General features: G+C 28.6%; 1 protein-coding gene and 1 long non-coding RNA gene across 5 annotated transcripts; one reads left to right on the top strand and one right to left on the bottom strand.

The window, feature by feature from the left end:
• Window positions 1–121: 121 nt before the first annotated feature.
• LOC111414975 (Acyl-CoA synthetase long-chain) lies at window positions 122–19,086 on the bottom strand. Of its 4 annotated transcripts, XM_023046442.2 has the most exons (11): window positions 18,897–19,086; window positions 8,967–9,033; window positions 8,440–8,578; window positions 8,168–8,383; window positions 7,657–7,834; window positions 4,978–5,564; window positions 4,778–4,917; window positions 4,542–4,714; window positions 4,215–4,478; window positions 737–1,012; window positions 122–686 (listed from the first exon to the last, which is right to left on the bottom strand). In XM_023046442.2, exons 2-11 carry the CDS (start codon window positions 8,984–8,986, stop codon window positions 532–534), a joined length of 2,148 nt encoding a protein of 715 aa, XP_022902210.2. In that variant the 5' UTR covers window positions 8,987–9,033; window positions 18,897–19,086; the 3' UTR covers window positions 122–531. The 4 variants fall into 4 exon arrangements, with proteins under 4 accessions (XP_022902210.2, XP_071053199.1, XP_071053198.1 ...); XM_071197098.1 differs by lacking the exon at window positions 8,967–9,033 and having other exon boundaries at window positions 18,897–18,985; XM_071197097.1 differs by lacking the exons at window positions 8,967–9,033; window positions 18,897–19,086 and adding an exon at window positions 14,038–14,116.
• Window positions 19,087–19,753: 667 nt separating this feature from the next.
• On the top strand, window positions 19,754–20,387 carry LOC111414979 (uncharacterized). Its single transcript, XR_011640770.1, has 2 exons — window positions 19,754–19,961; window positions 20,017–20,387. It is a non-coding gene; the product is annotated as an uncharacterized lncRNA (long non-coding RNA).
• Window positions 20,388–20,509: the final 122 nt, after the last annotated feature.

Here is a 20,509-nt window from a genome sequence, read left to right as displayed (position 1 = left end):
GCAACATAAAATACTTATACTATTAAATGATTGAGGTTCACTAACATCTTTTTAAAACTCACTGACATAAACCGTGAGGAGTTGTCATTGTTATGAAATTGGGAAAAAAAATTTGAAATAGTTGAAAATTTTATAATTTATTTATTATATTTAACACTTTATACTAAAAAGAAACGAATAAATATTATGTACAAAAAGAAATACTATGACGAAATAAATTACTTTCCTAGATTTCCAAGCGAAATCGTTTCATAATCGCGTTTCAGACAAATTTCAAAACGTTATTCGTCCAAATTCGAATGAATTTATAATAACTTTAAAATAAATTTATAATTTGTTACTTAACAAGTTTTTAAAAGTTTATATATACAAGTATATTGAAGAAAAAAAAAACAAATGCTAATATATTACATTATATCCGTATAGCTCCCTATAAAAAAATGAAACAAACCAGGCCGGGTTTGTCTTTGCTCTCCATCTTGCTTCAAAATACACGGACAGTCGAGTTAAGTGCATTCAAAAGGCCTTATTTCAAGAAGCATACATTCTATTTATCTCGTGCTGATATCTTTCTTGAATATCTTTCCTGCGCAATTTAAACGCGGCCGTTACTAATCCCATATCGGGCGACCAAACTTCCGTACACAATTTTATCGCGGCTGGAATTTCAAATTTCTCTAGTTTACCTAAAATTTAAATCATTAAATTGTATCAAAAATTAATTTTATCGTCGTACATTTCTTTCCGTGCTCTTGAAGTTCTTGTAGTACAACTTTTTCGATTTCATGTGATGCGCAAAGCTCTTCAAATTGGGTCTCTTGAAAACCTTTCTTTACAATTAACTCTATTAGCATTTGTTGATTGGGGACGACCAGCGCTACACAATATTGTTTACTTGAATCACCATATACACAAATATTATCCACTAGGGAACACGTTTTAAGTTCCGCTTCAACTTTTCCTAATGAGACGTATTCCCCAGCTTGTAATTTTACCAAATCCTTTTTGCGGTCTAAAAAATTTAATATGTTAATAATTTTTTAATTCAACTAAAACTAGAACTAATATTAGTCCTATGAAAAAATGTTTGACGTTTCGGATATTGTGTTGCAACTTTCTTCAGAAACAAGTTTGAGGTCTAGTGTTAGGTCAATAAAAATATACAACAATTTAGCGCTGAACAACAATTCAAAAAAAGTCAAATAATATTTTTACTTTTTGTACAGATCATTTTACTATTTTAATAATGGTGTTAATTATTTCATTCTGATAAATGCTAAAGTTTTCCATTTTCCATCCAAATTTCTTATTGCTATTTTATTTTTCTTGTTCTATTTATAACCTTTTTTGATTTTTTTAATAATTCTGACATGCTATAAATGTCATTTTAACGTTTAAACGTCATTCTGACGTTTCAAAACCACAACACATCTCTAAAATGGTACCAACCTAAGTTTTTGAAATCTTTTGATGAATATCGAATATTTCATACCAATTTTTTTATAACTTTTTTGATTTATAGTAATATATTTCGCTAAATTTAGTATTTCCATAACATTTTTTATATTTAATTAACTGATTTTTGAGATCTAGATTTTTAACGATATTGACGTTTACAATAATGGTGTTAATTATTTCATTCTGATAAACGCTATAGTCTTCCATTTTCCATCCAAATTTCTTATTAATATTTTTTTTTTTTATCTATTTATAACCTTTTTTGATTTTTTTAATAATTTTGACATGCTACAAATGTCATCTTAACGTTTAAACGTCATTTTGACGTTTAAAAACGACAACACATAACCCCAAAATGGTACCAACCTAAGTTTTTGGAAATCTTTTGATGAATATCAAATATTTCATGCCAGTATTTTTATAACATTTTTGATTTATAATAATATATTTCGCTAAATTTAGTATTTCCATAACATTTTTTATATTTAATTAACTGATTTTTGAGTTTTTTGAGATCTAGATTTTTAACGATATTGACGTTTAATTGTCAAATTGACGTTTAAAAATCAAATAACTAAGTCGTAAAGTTATTAAACTTATAATTTATTATAAATAGGAACTTTATTATTTAATTTGTATTAAATCATTATAACTTAACCCATTTCCATCATATGATACTTTCTAAGAATGTTTCTATTTCCAGGTCTAGTGTTAGTTCTAGTAACTATGTTAGTGTAAAACTAGAACTAACACTAGCACTAATACTACTACTGGATCTAGAACTGGAAACATTCAGATTTAGCCATCTTGACAGATGCATGGCTAAACCGGAATATTTCTAGTTCTAGATCCAGTAGTAGTATTAGTATCAGTTCTAGTGACAGTGTTAATCCTAGTTATGTTATTCAGCGCCAAATTATGGTATATTTTTACTAAACCAACACTAGACCTTGCATTGGAAACATTCAGGTTTAACCCAACCCAACCCAAATATTTCTAGTTCAAGTTCTAGTTTTATTTTGCTGGATTTTTAACAGTAAAAAAACGATTTATATCTTAAATTGAAGCTAAAAGATTGTAGTTTATGATAAGATATAAAAACCTTGATAGAGGATTATAAAAATTTCCTGCTAAAAGTTGTTAAGTGAGAAATTGTCAAATCTCTGCATAAACAACAAATGAATATTTTCAAAAAACCGTATCAATTGGATTTTTATCAATAAAGAAACGATTTATATCTTAAATTGAAGCTAAAAGATTGTAGTTTATGATCAGATATAAAAACCATGATAGAAGATTATAAAAATTTCCTGATAAAAATTGTTAAGTGAGAAATTGTCAAATTTATGCATAAATGGAAAATGAATATTTTCAAAAAACCGTACCAACTGAATTTTTAACAGTACAAAAACGATTTATATCTTAAATTGAAGCTAAAAGATTGCAGTTTATGATAAGATATAAAAATGTTCATGTAGGATTATAAAAATTATTAAGTGAGAAATTGTCAAATTTATGCATAAATAGAAAATGAATATTTTCAAAAAATCGTACCAACTGAATTTTTAACAGTACAGAAACGATTTATATCTTAAATTGAAGCTAAAAGATTGTAGTTTATGATAAGATATAAAAACCATGATAGAAGATTATAAAAATTTCCTGATAAAAATTATTAAGTGAGAAATTGTCAAATTTATGCATAAATAGAAAATGAATATTTTTAAAAAACCGTACCAACTGAATTTTTAACAGTACAGAAACGATTTATATCTTAAATTGAAGCTAAAAGATTGTAGTTTATGATAAGATATAAAAACCATAATAGAAGATTATAAAAATTTCCTGATAAAAATTGTTAAGTGAGAAATTGTCAAATTTATGCATAAATGGAAAATGAATATTTTCAAAAAACCATACCAACTGAATTTTTAACAGTACAGAAACGATTTATATCTTAAATTGAAGCTAAAAGATTGTAGTTTATGATAACATATAAAAACCATGATGGAAGATTATAAAAATTTCTTGATAAAAATTGTTAAGTGAGAAATTGTCAAATTTATGCATAAATGGAAAATGAATATTTTCAAAAAACCGTACCAACTGAATTTTTAACAGTACAGAAACGATTTATATCTTAAATTGAAGCTAAAAGATTGCAGTTTATGATAAGATATAAAAATGTTCATGTAGGATCATAAAAATTTCCTGATAAAAATTGTTAAGTGAGAAATTATCAAATTTATGCATAAATGGAAAATGAATATTTTCAAAAAACCGTACCAACTGAATTTTTAACAGTACAGAAACGATTTATATCTTAAATTTATATCTTAAATTGAAGCTAAAAGATTGCAGTTTATGATAAGATATAAAAATGTTCATGTAGGATCATAAAAATTTCCTGATAAAAATTATTAAGTGAGAAATTGTCAAATTTATGCATAAATAGAAAATGAATATTTTCAAAAAATCGTACCAACTGAATTTTTAACAGTACAGAAACGATTTATATCTTAAATTGAAGCTAAAAGATTGTAGTTTATGATAAGATATAAAAACCATGATAGAAGATTATAAAAATTTCCTGATAAAAATTGTTAAGTGTAACATTGTCAAATTTATGCATAAACAGAAAATAAATATTACTTGGTACCAAAATTATACAATTAGTGACTTTATTATTTCTGAAGAAAGCATCCAAAACTGTGCTACTTCTAGTTTTAAATTCTATTAATAAATTTTGAACTCACCAATAATTTTTACCACCCCATCATCGTGTATTTCGCAAATATCGCCGGTTTTAAACCATCTTTTTCCATCCAATTCGAAAAATTCCTCTTTGGTTTTACTCGCTAATTTATAATAACCAACACTAACGTTACCACCACCAACGACGATTTCACCACGGGGATACGGTTTATCAGTCACTCTATAGTTGCCTTCTTCCCAATTTACTAACATAATATCACAAACGGTTGTTGTTGCTCCTACTCTACCAACAGTTCTATCATATGCTATTTTTAACGAAAAAATTGAGTTAATTTTTGATTGAGGAATAAATTCGAAAAAAAATTTACCATCCATTACGGTTGCACAAGATGTAGTTTCAGTCAATCCATAACCCTGTATCACACTTAATGATAAGCAAGTATTAATTTGTTCATGAGTGTCTGGAGATAATGGAGCTCCTCCGGATAAAATTAACCTAACTTTTCCTCCTAATATATTCTTAATTTTTGAAAATACTACTCTGTAAATAAAAAATTAATTTAAATAAAAATAATATTAAAGCAGTATTTTTTAATTAACTTACTTATCTAATATAGGCGTACTATAACCTCTTTTTACCCAATTGACCTTGTAATCATAAGCGAATTTGAACAACGTTTTCGTTAAAAAGCTTCCTTTACTAACTTTTTCTTGGATACCTTTTGAAATCCTATCCAAAATTAACTAAAACAAAATAATTAATCAACATTAAAAAATTTTGCTACAAATTAAAGGTTTACTTACAGGTACACTGGTCATACAAGTTGGATGTAAAACTGATGCATCACCTTTAGTCCCTCTTTTAATTTTACTACTGGAATCGATCATAGTTAAAGCACTTGAATAACCGATAGAAATCCCCGAAACCAAACACACACATTCAACCAGCAACTCGAAAACATGAGCCAACGGTAAGAAACCAATTAAAATATCGTCTGGGTAAATAACAGTCGAATCCACAAAGGCTTTCATTGTTTCTATCAAATTGGAATGAAGTAAAATAACCCCTTTGGGTACTCCCGTAGAACCACTTGTGTACATGATGATGGCGGTATCGGACGGTAAAGGGAACATGTTTGGTATGTTGGATGTAGCACCTTTTTCCAGTACATCAGAAAACTTAACAATCGCCACGTCGGAAGTGTACTCGCTCATATTTAACGATTTTAATTGATCTTCCATGTAGATTAATGTTTTTACTGATGGAGTTCGTGCTAGGATTGTTTTGAATTTTGGCATTAATTCATAACTTGTGATAACTGTCGTTACTTCTGTTTCGTTTATTCCGTGTGCTATAGCATCATCTCCAAGTGTTGCATATAAAGTTACCACTAAAGCAAAAATTATTATTAAATTATCTAATTAAACTGCCGGGACATGTATGTATATAATTACTTTGTCCCACATAAAATGCAACATGCCAATATAATTTGAGATCAATATACTTTATCAACTAATTAGTTCTAGGTCTAGTGTTAGTTCAATAAAAATATACAACAATTTAGCGCTGAACAACAATTAAAACTAGAACTAACACTAGTTGACGTGTAAAAGTCAAATAATATTTTTACTTTTTGTACAGATCATTTTACAATAATGGTGTTAATTATTTCATTCTGATAAATGCTATAGTTTTCCATTTTCCATCCAAATTTCTTATTGATGTTTTATTTTTCTTGTTCTATTTATAACCTTTTTTGATTTTTTTAATAATTTTGACATGCTACAAATGTCATCTTAACGTTTAAACGTCATTTTGACGTTTAATAACCATAACATATATCCCTAAAATGGTACCAACCTAAGTTTTTGGAAATCTTTTGATGAATATCGAATATTTCATACCAATTTTTTTATAACTTTTTTGATTTATAGTAATATATTTCGCTAATTTTAGTATTTCCATAAGATATTTTATATTAAATTAACGGATTTTTGAGATATAGTTTTTTGACGATATTGACGTTTACAATAATGGTGTTAATTATTTCATTCTAATAAATGCTATAGTTTTCCATGTTCCATCCAACTTTCTTATTGATATTTTATTTTTCTTGTTCTATTTATAACCTTTTTTTGATTTTTTTTAATAATTTTGACATGCTACAAATGTCATCTTAACGTTTAAACGTCATTTTGACGTTTAAATGGTACCAACCTAAGTTTTTGGAAATCTTTTGATGAATATCGAATATTTCAAACCAGTTTTTTTATAACTTTTTTGATTTATAGTAATATATTTCGCTAATTTTAGTATTTCCATAAGATTTTTTATATCAAATTAAGTGATTTTTGAGATCTAGATTTTTAACGATATTGACGTTTACAATAATGTTGTTAATTATTTCATTCTGATAAATACTATAGTTTTCCATTTTCCATCCAAATTTGTTATTGATATTTTACTTTTCTTGTTCCATTTATAACCTTTTTGATTTTTTTAATAATTTTGACATGCTACAAATGTCATCTTAACGTTTAAACGTCATTTTGACGTTTAAAAACCACAACACATATCCCTAAAATGGTACCAACCTAAGTTTTTGGAAATCTCTTGATGAATATCGAATATTTCATACCAATTTTTTTTATAACATTTTTGATTTATAGTAATATATTTCGCTAATTTTAGTATTTCCATAAGATTTTTTATATTAAATTAACTGATTTTTGAGATCTAAATTTTTAACGGTATTGACGTTTAATTGTCAAATTGACGTTTAAAAGTCAAATAACTGTAAGTCAAAGTTATTAAACTTAAAGTTTGTTATAAGAACTTTATTGGTTAATTTTTTGTATTAAATCATTATAACTTCAAAGATTTAATACAAAAAATTAAATAATAAAGTTCGTATATTAAATTTTCAATTTAATAACTTTAACACTTACAGTTATTTGACTTTTAAACGTCAATTTGACAATTAAACGTCAATATCGTTAAAAATCTAGATCTCAAAACACTCAAAAATCAGTTAATTTAATATAAAAAAATCTTATGGAAATACTAGAATTAGCGAAATATATTACTATAAATCAAAAAAGTTATAAAAAAAACTGATATGAAATATTCGATATTCATCAAAAGATTTCCAAAAACTTAGGTTGGTACCATTTTAGGGATCTGTTGTGGTTTTTAAACGTCAAAATGACATTTGTAGCATGTCAAAATTATTTCTTAAATTTCTTTCTAGCAATGTTTCTAGTTCTAGGTATAGTGTTAGTTCTAGTTTTGCACGTGTTTAGCCGTCTTGAAAGACGTGTGAGTAAATCCGAATGTTTCTAATTCGTTAGTTGTTTTAAGACGGAAACTCAAAGTTATCATAAAACTTTTCTATATTGCAATATATGTATGTGGGACAGTGCAAGTGCATAGTATAGTAGTTTCATAACTATGGTTACTGCATTCATATATTGTGAATTTACCTGGTATACTCTGTTTAAAAAGTCCTTGTGCTGCAATCATCCATTCAGATCTAGTTTCTGCAAAAATCGCAATATTTTCTCGTGGGCGATTTCCCAATTCGCGAATCCCTTTGCCGAAATTTGTTGCTAATTCATTTACTTCAGCATAAGTTTGCCAAATATAATCACCCATAATATACTTAAAAGAAAGAATTATAAGATTAATACATTATTTTCATAAACTCTTATTTCTCCTTGTACAATTCTTATTTGACCTTAAATTGCAAAATAAAGTGGTACAAAGTACAATAAAGTTTTGCGACAATATAAAAAGTTATTAAATTAGCCGCCATGGTAAAACCAATGAAAGAACTTATTTAATGATACATATACATGTCGCGTTAAATTTTTACAACAAAATCCAATTAATTCCTGACAGGAAAACATTGCATGCTGACAACGTGTTATTGAAAAGAATTTACAAGGTTTTGTATCACCTGATCGAATGTAATATTAAGTTTAATTATATTACCTTTTTAAAAACTCTTCCGTTAGATTGAACCTCGTCCTCTTCACCTCTAATTTGTCGCGTTCCAAGGCATTTTTTGTTCGCGTATTTATCCGAAACGTACTGCATCATATCGGCTAACGTATTAACTTTTTCTCGAACCATTTCCACGTGAGTTCTAGACGGTTCATCAACGGATCGATAAATAACACTTCTTGAATCTTTCACTATAGGTTGAGCCTAAAAAAGAAATAATTGAGGTTAAATGAATTGTATTAAAGTAATTGAATCCTTACTTTAACTCTTTTAGACATTTCACGAACTTTCCATGGTCTTTGTAGAAGAACATAAATGGGGAAGGTAAGAATGTCGCAGACGAAGGCAAAAGCCTTCAACGCCCCGATCGCAATAGACGTGCCGATGCCGTCCATCTCTCTGCAAAAGAAAACAAAATAATCACTCCACCCAAATACTTATTTTTAATACAATGAAGAATAATAAAAAAGGAAGTAAATAAAACGCCACCAAAAATTATTATATCTTTTAAGACATACGTATAAATCGGAAGGAAAAGATCTGAGGATATTGACCGGTTAGTTTAGGCGGGAGAAGATGTTCGAAAGAGACCAAAAGGTCGTGTCTCAGAGTCTCGGTGAGGATTAACAAATAGAGGTCAAAGTCGAAACGATTTTAACAAATAGAAAACGAGAGAACAAATTTGCTAGAAAAGACTTTTCGAAAAACATGCACCTCTCATTTCCGCTTCCTTTTCGATTAATAATTGAAACATGCACAAAATGGAATTCTTTTCCGAAATACTTACGCTTTATCGTCAACAAACATCCTGGACGATTCGATTACTGCCTTTTTTACTGCTTAATTTTTTTTTTCTGAAAAAATGATGAACGAAAAATAAAACTTTCTCTTTCTCAAAATGATTATGACATTAAAAAAACAATGCAAATTCTTCAGACACTGACGATTCCACAACAAGATCAATGTTTAATCAATTTTAATAATACAAGATCAAATTTCTACATCAATATCAATTTATGGCTCCAATTGCATTCAATTCATTAATAATAATATGATACTTCGACCACGATCGTTCGATGTTGCCAATTAATACGCACAAAATAAACGACACTTAAAAACCGAGTAATTTACAATAATTACAACATCATTTTTATATTATTTCTTATATCATCTTTATTATTCCATTTTAGAATTATCAAATAAACCGTTTTATCGAAACATTATTGTTCCACCCACGGAAATTAGCGTATTATTGCAAAAAAGTGTTTTTGTGCAGTAAGAGCATGTGCAGGAGACGTTTTACGTAACGCGGACTGTTTAAGCTAAAATTAGATTGGTTTGAAATTGCGGCGCAGGTTGTTTTGTGCGGTTTAAAGTTGTTTTTGTTCCGGAGGTAAATCTTTTATGATCGCATAAGGTAACAGAATGTATTCATAAAATATAATTAAAAAAAAAATTTAATAACTATGCAATATTCCTGAAAGTTACACACTAAGCTTTTAATAATTCTGTAAAATATCATATAAATAGGTGATTAGCCAAAAAACCGAGCACTTAGTCAAAAATATAATCCAAGTAGTCTGAAAGATATTGTAATACACATTTTTCTGTCCCCTTAACTCAAGTTCTTGTCAACTATCCATCCCAAATTTGTACAAAATCGAATCTACATCATATGTGTACCAAGCCTGCATTAAAATTAATTCTTCTACAAGTCTGTATCAAATTCCCATTACGCCTTCTACCTTTTTAATTTGAAATCTTCATCTAAGTAGTCGCCAACAAGTTTGCTGGTCGTTTCCTTTCTCCAACTTCAGCACATCATTTCAAAATAAGACGGAGTGATGATACTGAAAACTGTAATGAGTTGTCATCTTTTTCTTCTTCTTCAATGGCGCAGATACAGCTAGATATATCTCCTTGATTGTTTTCCAAACCTCTCTCAATCCACCTTGCATTCCATCTCCAAATTATAGTAAAAGTGAAGTTCTAAGTCTTCTACAATTTCATCTAACCCGTCGCTGAACAGTTAAAGTTCAAATATGAGCATTTACAAAATTTAGTGAATGTTACTAAAAAACTTTTAGAACGAAAGTTGTAGCAAATTTCATTCTTAACAATATTGCTCTTTTGCATTTTTGCTGTTAGATGCGTCAATAGTAAGAAAAATATAAAAATATGAAAATTTAAGAAATTTCGTAGTTTAACAAGTTGTTCATGGTAGATCACTTGGGAATTGAAGTATGTTACTAAAAAACTTTTAGAACAAAAGTTGTAGCCAATTCCATTCTTAACAATATTGCTCTCTTGCATTTTTGCAGTTAGATGCGTCAATAGTGAGAAAAATACAAAAATATGAAAATTTAAGAAATTTCGTAGTTTGACAAGTTGTTCATGGTAGATCATTTGGAAATTGGAGCATGTTACCAAAAAACTTTTAGAACGAAAGTTGTAGCAAATTTCATTCTTAACAATATTGCTCTCTTGCATTTTTGCTGTTAGATGCGTCAATAGTGGGAAAAATATAAAAATTTAAGAAATTTCGTAGTTTGACAAGTTGTTCATGGTAGATCACTAGGGAATTGAAGTATGTTACTAAAAAACTTTTAGAACAAAAGTTGTAGCTAATTCCATTCTTAACAATATTGCTCTCTTGCATTTTTGCTGTTAGATGCGTCAATAGTGAGAAAAATACAAAAATTTGAAAATTTAAGAAAGTTCGTAGTTTGACAAGTTGTTCATGGTAGATCACTAGGGAATTGAAGTATGTTACTAAAAAACTTTTAGAACAAAAGTTGTAGCCAATTCCATTCTTAACAATATTGCTCTTTTGCATTTTTGCTGTAGATGCGTCAATAGTGAGAAAAATATAAAAATATGAAAATTTAAGAAATTTCGTAGTTTGACAAGTTGTTCATGGTAGATCACTTGGGAATTGAAGTATGTTACTAAAAAACTTTTAGAACAAAAGTTGTAGCTAATTCCATTCTTAACAATATTGCTCTGTTGCATTTTTACTGTTAGATGCGTCAATAGTGAGAGAAATACAAAAATATGAAAATTTTAGAAATTTCGTAGTTTGACAAGTTGTTCATGGTAGATCACTTCGGAATTGAAGTATGTTACTAAAAAACTTTTAGAACAAAAGTTGTAGCAAATTCCATTCTTAACAATATTGCTTTCTTGTATTTTTGCTGTTAGATGCGTCAATAGTGAGAAAAATACAAAAATATAAAAATTTAATACATTTCGTTCTTTGGCAAGTTGTTAATGGTACCACGTGGGAATTGGAGCATGTTACAAAAAAACTATTAGAACGAAAGTTGTAGCAAATTTCATTCTTAACAATATTGCTCTCTTGCACTTTTGCTCTGAGATGCGTCATTAGTGAGAAAAATACAAAAATATGAAAATTTAAGAAATTTCGTTGTTTGACAAGTTATTAACCCATTTAGTCCCACGATGCACGATGGATTCAATCAACAACTGAGAGCGTAGGATACGACACGACAATGAACTATAAGAGCTATACAAAAAGTATAATACGGCTCTGCTGGACGAGATATGTAGAATGCATGCCCAAGACACCTGTCTCAAAGAAAGTGTTTCCGAAACAACCACGAAGAAGAGGCTTATTTTAGTCTGACTCAAAGATTTTTTAGCCTAAAATACTTTTTGATAATGCGTCTTTATACTGTATATTTGTTACTCATTGCAATGAGTTGATTAATTTGTATAGTTTATTGATTAGTAATGTAATTTTTATACACTAATATTAATATTAACGAACAAAAAAATACAAATTTGATATTAATTTGTAAAACAAATCATTATTTGTAAACAATGCAATTACCATATGAATAGCAGCATATTTTTGAATTTAAAACAAAACGTTTCAAGTTCGCCTCGATCATCATTTAACTGACGACGCATCCGGTTAAGAGGATAAATTTATTAGTGGATACAAACCGGATATCACAAGTTCTATGCCGCAACCATACCAATAAGATAGGTCAATTACGTAGATAAAACGATTGACCTAGACCTCGAAAACTATTCCGAATGAATTTAACCGCGATCAATTCAAACCAATTCGTATTGTGCCAAAAATCCTATTAAGCTTAATACGATTTAAAAATAAATATAAATAGTGTGATTACATACCAAGTTGAATTAAAAATTGTTTTGCACTAAACTCAAATAGTATTATTAGAGGTTTTCCATCGAGACAATTAGCATCGTCCACGTGGTAGTTCGTAGGCAAACAACAAATGGGGACCCCACTCGATGTTATATTGCTTATATTAGCGTACATCAGACGATCTGACGTCAGATATAATGCGACGCATAAACAGTTTCGTGACTAATACAATTTCTATTATCCTCAACACCAAGAACATTCTACCAATTAAATCCATGTAATAATTATTAACAAAGAAATATTTGAATATCTTTTTTTTTTTGGTCAAATTAAACTTTGGAATCAAGTTTTTTGTTAGGTAACTACAATTGGCGTAGAGTTTTGTTTAATATTGCACTTGGTTTATATTTATAATCCAAGGAATTTATTCTACATATCCGATTTTACAAATAAAACCAGATTTGATTATTTACAACCTGATAATCACATTAAACGATTAAATTCGCTGTTATTAAGAAAATATTAGCGGTGTTTCAGCTTATCGTATTAACCATAAATCTAATCGGAAATTCGTTGTAGCGAAAATATAACGTGGTATTTCCGCTATTTTAGGTTTAAATCAAATTAGATTAAACATTTCCACGTGCTCAACATACACAATAATGAGCTCTTTGCGTTATTACATTTCAAGGACAACATAGAAAATTATTATAATATTGTTCTATTGCTTGAGGTTGCTTTCTTTTGCGTTATCCATCTGTATTTGGGTATTATTTTTTATTTTGGGTAACACCTGACTGTATGTTAAGTTTATTTTTCTCTAAGATTGTAGTTGTGAACTATTATTATATTGGTTGTCTTTTTATCTGACTATACATTTAAATTCCTATCTTGGAACAAGACCCATAAATATCCAATGCCATTCATCCCAAAGCAAAAATATAGAAAGACACGGAGACAAAGTCAGAGTACAAAGTCCAACGTTTAATAAAAAAAAAATAAGAAATAAGAATGAAAAAAGTCTGAAATAACTCGAACCACAAGTCACGTCGAAACGATCAAATTTAAGTTTAACTGTGTGATTAAAAAAAGGATTCTTGCACAATCGCAATTCGACGGAATTAAGTAGTTACTCTATCCGCTGACCGATAACGACGATTTGGACTTCGGCCATACTATTTGCGGTTCATAAAGTGACTAATTGAATTGTAAAAGGAGAATATCGCAATCTCTTTAAATTATTAATAAGATTTAGTATATCAAGATTTTTCGGACAACTTCAAAATAAATCTAAAGCGTGGAGAGATAAGAACTTGAAGAGGTGTTGCGGCACTCAAAAACGTTATGTAAAAAAAATTGGACTTTAAACCGTCTTGGAATGTTTAGACTAGACGAGGTCATAGGTGTTTTTAATGGATAAAAAGATTTATTTTTTTAATATGGGATTTATTATCGGGAGAGTTCAATATATAAAAAGTGTATTACACAAGATTGTTTACTAAAGAAATTAGCGTACAAATTCTAAGTGAAAATTTTTTTTCATTCAGTATTTTCTATAAACATTATTGAAACGTAAAGGTCACCTTAACGTTTATTTAATGCAATTATTTGGTTTAAAAAATATTATTTAAAGATTTATTTTAAACAAAACACAAGTATAACAAAGCAACAAATAAATAAATATTTCATTCACCAATTAAAATTACTAAATACTTACATTTTTATTCAAAAAAATGAGACCAAAACCAAATAAATTTGCAACACGCTTTCTAATACAACAAACTAACACAAATTAACAGCTCGAAAGTCGATGTTAAACTGTTGAGCGCCGGCTACCTGAACCCCGTTTTTATCATTTAACGGACGCTTGAGGAACCAACACAGCATGATAGAGACACACATACACATACACAAACGATAAGAGTTCGAAAACTTTAAATGGAATCTCAACTAGACGATTATTAGACTATGGACGAAGTGGCATGTTTTCATGTAAATATTATTTAGTTTAATATTATTTGTTTACAATCGGTTAATGATGTTCAGGAAACATAAATTAATTTCATGGAAATTATTGATTTTAGCCCAGATATCAAATGTTTGTACTTTGGATGTACTTCCATTTAAAAAAAAGGATGTTGTAGATGTAGCCGGTTAGCGATAGCACTCATTTAGAATTATCACCTCGTGAAGTCGTGGTTGCTTAAAAAGATGAACTTTAAAACATTTGATATATTTCAAATTCGATAAAAAGTATATCCGGCATAAATGAATCTAATGATTAATGTAAAATAAATTCATTGAATAACCCAGCAAGATTAATTAATACAACTTATTGTTTGTAGTTAATTATAATTGATAGCCAATTTCTTGGAAACTTTTTTTAAACTTCGAATGCAAAACAAAACGGGGAACTAAACGGTATAATTCCGCATGATAACCAACCAACAAGCGCATGTTCTATTTTAATGTTAATTGGTTTGGTCATAGGTCGACGTGTGCTCTCTTACCGGCAATTATTACGAAAGTATTTGTCATAATTATTGTACTTAACATCAATTACGATAAGAAATATACCGCTCCACAATTGTAAATAAATCTGCGATTATCAATGCATTTAAAATCGATAACAAAATAACAATGCTAAATTAGTTGAATCAATTACTACGTTTGTTTGATGTTTAAGCAAAACAATCATATCAAAAAACTTGTGATCGAGGATAAGGGCAAGAAATTGGAAGAGCCTACCATAGAAATCAGACTTACATTTTCGTATAACCTAAGAGTGTCAAAAAAGATGCTAATTTAAAAATTCCTGGAAGCCGTATTTATTGAAATTAAGGAATGAAACTTATTTTAAATTAAAGCTCAAAGCTTTCTCTTTAAAATGATGTATAATAATTGTTGGGTTGGATTGGAAAAATATAGAGAAAAAAAATTTTGAAACAAAACTTACATTTTCGTATAACCTAAAAGTGTCAAAAAAAGATGCTAATTTAAAAATTCCTGGAAGCCGTATTTATTGAAATTAAAGAATGAAACTTATTTTAAATTAAAGCTCAAAGCTTTCTGTTTAAAATGATGTATAATAATTGTTGGGTTGGATTGGAAAAATATAGAGAAAAAAAATGTTGAAACAAAACTTACATTTTCGAATAACCTAAAAGTGTCAAAAAAGATGCTAATTTAAAAATTCCTGGAAGCCGTATTGATTGAAATTAAGAAATGAAACTTATTTTAAATTAAAGCTCAAAGCTTTCTCTTTAAAACGATGTATAATAATTGTTGGGTTGGATTGAAAAAATATAGAGAGAAAAAATGTTGAAACAAAACTTACATTTTCGTATAACCTAAAAGTGTCAAAAAAGATGCTAATTTAAAAATTCCTGGAAGCCGTATTTATTGAAATTAAGGAATGAAACTTATTTTAAATTAAAGCTCAAAGCTTTCTCTTTAAAATGATGTATAATAATTGTTGGGTTGGATTGGAAAAATATAGAGAAAAAAAATGTTGAAACAAAACTTACATTTTCGAATAACCTAAAAGTGTCAAAAAAGATGCTAATTTAAAAATTCCTGGAAGTCGTATTTATTGAAATTAAGGAAGGAAACTTATTTTAAATTAAAGCTTAAAGCTTTCTCTTTAAAATGATGTATAATAATTGTTGGGTTGGATTGGAAAAATATAGAGAAAAAAAATGTTGAAACAAAACTGATATTTTCGAATAACCTAAAAGTGTCAAAAAAGATGCTAATTTAAAAATTCCTGGAAGCCGTATTTATTGAAATTAAGGAATGAAACTTATTTTTAATTAAAGCTCAAAGCTTTCTCTTTAAAATGATGTATAATAATTGTTGGGTTGTATTGGAAAGATATTTAAAAAAAAATTTTGAACAACACTTACATTTAAAAGAGTCAAAAAAGATGCTAATTTAAAAATTCTTGGAAGCCGTGTTTATTGAAATTAAGGAATGAGACTTATTTTAAATTAAAGCTCAATGTTTTCTTTTTAAAATGATCTGTAATAATCACACCTAATAACCATTTATCAAAGAAATACTTTTTTGAACAACAAAATTCAACAGCACCACTTTTCCTAAACTTCTAACCTCACATCTGGATTAATAGGTTTAAATATACCTAAAAACCATACAGTGAGGATTGCGACGTTTTTTATACAGATTCTTTCTTGTATAGTAGAAAGTACCGACAGCTCTAAATGCGCCGAATAGATAACTACAATCCAACACAAAAGGTTAAATCCAGAACCACGTTGAGCAAGGATAAAGATAGAAGTCACATGTCCGACTCCAACTTAATATTAAACAGGTGGACCCAACAGACTCCAACCCTAACAGAGATAAAAGAAGCCCTTCTAAAGGTAAGAAATAATCAGTCACCTGGCAGCAGCCAGGTGAAACCTGCGATATTTCAAATAGGGAGAGATTCACCTGACTTATCAGTTACACGAGATATAAGCAAATATTAACTACAGAAAAATTGAACCAGAGGATCATCTACCTTATCTTATATCTATATGGCTTCAATATCCCAAGAAAACTGTTAGATCTGAACTCAGTTTTTATCTTTGGTTAAATGTGCAAAAGTTCTGACACTCTTTTAAACACTTCAAGATATCTTATCAAGTCATCTAGATCATTTTGATTGAGTAGTTTCAGTAAATCATTATTTTTCTCAACATAACTATCTAAATGTTCTTGGATGTTAGACTGAACGTACTAGGTTGAAGCCCTTGAGTCTATTTTTTAAGAAGTAAATAAGGGTGCTTACATTTAAAAACATTTTATACTCATTCATGTGCACGAACCCTATTTAAAAAAAAAATTTTTTTAAACCATGCCGCTTAATAAGACAAACTGTAGCCGCATATGGTTAACTAGCCGCGATTGTATCAAGCGCTAGTAATAACCTGGCGTGGAGAAAAAGAGATTTTAAACAAATTCGCCAAATAAATTAATTTCAAATCTTAATTTAATATTTTTTTGCAATTAATTGTCAAAAATAACAGCAAAAAATCAAATTGATATTTTATCTTAAAGTTGAGGTGAGAGTTAACACAATAAACTTCAAAAATTGCGCGTTCAGCAAAAATAGATTTGTACTAAATTGTCATGGCAACCGTAAACTGAATTCCCTGAACTAAAACTTGACGTTTACTTGAATAACCTTAAATGACGTTTCAACATCAAATTTGACAGTTAATTAACCTACAAATTTAACATAAACGTCAAAATGTTAATTAAAAAATTGTTTATTTGGATATCACAAATTTTCAAGGACAATAAACACTAAATATATTAAAAGAATTCAATAACATAATTAGTTTTTAACTTGTGACTTAATTTAAAGTCGTTATTAATAAGTACTTGGCCAATAACATTGCAAACTCCTTCATGAAACATTAATTTCAACTGTGGCCTACTTTTAAATGGAAAGGACTGTGTCCCAGAGACCCGATATCTAAAAAAATCAATGGCCACTTCCGTTTTACGAACAATGTTAAGTAAGCGAATTGCAAATTTAAAAATAAATAAACAAATAATTTGGATTATGTGATTGTTATTTCATTCATAAATAAATAAACTCAACCAAAACAATTTTTAAAATTAACTTGTGAAGGTTATAAATTTAGCCGCAAGTGAGTCACTGAAGTTTCCTTTTAAACCTCAACGTTATTAGAAAAAAAAAAGGGTGAAACAAAGAGATCATCTTAATCGAATTATAAGTGTTAAGTTTGTCGGTGTTTTTGAAATCGTATTACGTAACGACGGTGTACATGCACTTAATAAATCGATGATGTCCCGAGGCGTAGTTAGAGCTCCTTAAACGTTTTATAAACTGTACTCGTTTTAGCCTCATTTCCAAATTGACAATTTCGTAATTTGATCCCAAGTTTAGATGTGGCTCGTGTGGTTGGACCCTTGGACTTTGCCCTCCCTTCTCTCTCACACCAGCATATAACACCCGCGGTAAATTAAGAATTTCCTACTAGACTTTGAATCTCATTTACCAATAAAATGAAATTGTCGAGGGGATGTTGGAAAATTTAACGTTAAGCGATCTTAAGGTAGGTTAAGGTTGGATTGAGGAGATGCTCTGTTAAATTTAGAACCGTTAACTCTCCAAGTAACTGTACTACTTTGGATGGTATGCGAAAGAAATGCAAGTAGCTGCATTTTCTGTGTCATACCGTAATGTTTTCTTTTTTTTTTTATTACAATAATCTTGGCAAAAAAAATTGTAGTAACATAATTGGTTTTAAATATATAAATAAAATAGAGAAACAAACGCCCACGTTGTTCGCGGGCGTTGTTTCTAAATTTAAATTACACGGAAACATCAAAAAACCAATATGAACATAACATAACCTATAAAAGAAACGTCAGTGTCATAAAAGAACTACAAATTTTGACGCATATATTAATTTATAATTAAAATTTTTATTGAAAACTATGTAAACTGCATCTAAATTTGCGTTTTATATACAAATTATATCTGTAATGGTAAAAGATACGTGTTTACCGAACGTTTTATATCCGAAATATGAGACTTACCGATGCGAGACCGGCTTTTTATCGGCGATCTCCTGTCTTATCTGCTTGGCGCTTCTGATAAAATTAAGTTTTTCTGATAGGCGACACACTCACACACACAATCGGAGCGTACGCGTTCAAAGTCAACAGGCAAAGGGCATTCACGAACGATAAAATTACTATGTTTCTGACGCACCGTTCGTCCACCAATAACAGCTTAACATGAATGGGAGGGATAGTGGCGTGATTCTACGTCACCGAATCATACAGTAGGATCAATATTTTTCGTTTCGCCGGGAATTTCACACGCCCGTTTACGTTTTTATTGCATTTTTGATTTTTCATTACACCCATTTTCATTATTTTCCAAGAAAATTAGTGTTCGTTTAATTACAACGTAAGTTTAATCTTTAATTTCAAAGTTATTTAAACACGTGGTTTTCATTACAGGTTTCTACTTTATCTCAAAGTTTTATTTCTTTTTAAATACAATTACTTATAAAAATCACAAAAATAAATTTAATAAATATCGTTTAATTCAGTTTAATTCGAGTTTTATTTAGTAATACTTAAATTATTTATTAAGTTTAAATTAAAATTGACGTAACTATCTTCACGATTATTTATATTTATAGATGTCACAAAAGCAGTTTTGACTTTTAAACATAACCTATAAAAAGGAAATATGGAGGAAAAATTTGCGATAAATACAATTAAATATTTGTATTCTCTCGATGATTTCGTTAAAAATAACGTAGAAGTTAAAAATCAGTTGCGACAATGTTTATTGTAAGCGTTGAAATATCCTACATACTTTTTTTTTATTATATTGATTTAAGGCAAAAAGCAAGAATGTTGGAATTACAAAAGAATATTAGCTTACCTAAAAAGGGTTTAAACTCTAAATTAAAATGCCCCAAATGTTGTATGCCTCGGGATCAAGGTTATGGATCGTATAAGTTGTGTAAAAATAAAATTAGTAAGTTCCAAAAAAAGATGATTAAAAAATCGGAGGCTGGAGGGGTTTTAACTAAATATCAAGAAAAGTATTTGAAGAAACATAAAAATCAAACATCGCAGATTAATGTAAATATATTTTTGTTATAAATTTTATTAAAAAACTAATTTTAGATCATTTTAGGAAATAAATTGTAGAATTTGTGGGTATAAAGTAGTTAAAAGTGTCGATAAACCACACTTAATAAAAAGTAATAAAGATAATAAGGAAATATCTGTGATAAAGAAGCAAAATCTACAAAAACCTAAAATTGATCTTAGTAGTAATATTATAAAGAATAACAAGCAATCATCAAAACAGAAATTAAAACAACAAAAAGTGGAGTTGCATCAAAATCCATCCAAAAATCGAAAAAGGAATGCAAATAAATTGAATAAGATGAATATTTTGTTAAGCTCTACTTCTAAAATTAAAAATACTGGATTAAAAGATTTTATAAAAAGTATTACATAAAATCAAACAAAAAAATAAAGTTATTTAGATAAATTAAGTATGTTTAAGTAGTTTGGAAATTAGAAACTTAGTTTGTAAGTTGTTTTGCAACATTTTAACCAAACTAAAACATTCAGTACCACATGAATAGGCTCATTTGAATTATAACATAAACATTTGAATG

Source organism: Onthophagus taurus, chromosome 6 (genome assembly GCF_036711975.1).
Source record: "Onthophagus taurus isolate NC chromosome 6, IU_Otau_3.0, whole genome shotgun sequence".
Lineage (NCBI taxonomy): Eukaryota > Metazoa > Arthropoda > Insecta > Coleoptera > Scarabaeidae > Onthophagus > Onthophagus taurus.
The sequence above is the reverse complement of the archived record's forward strand: the minus strand, read 5'-3'. Positions and strand labels throughout refer to the sequence as shown.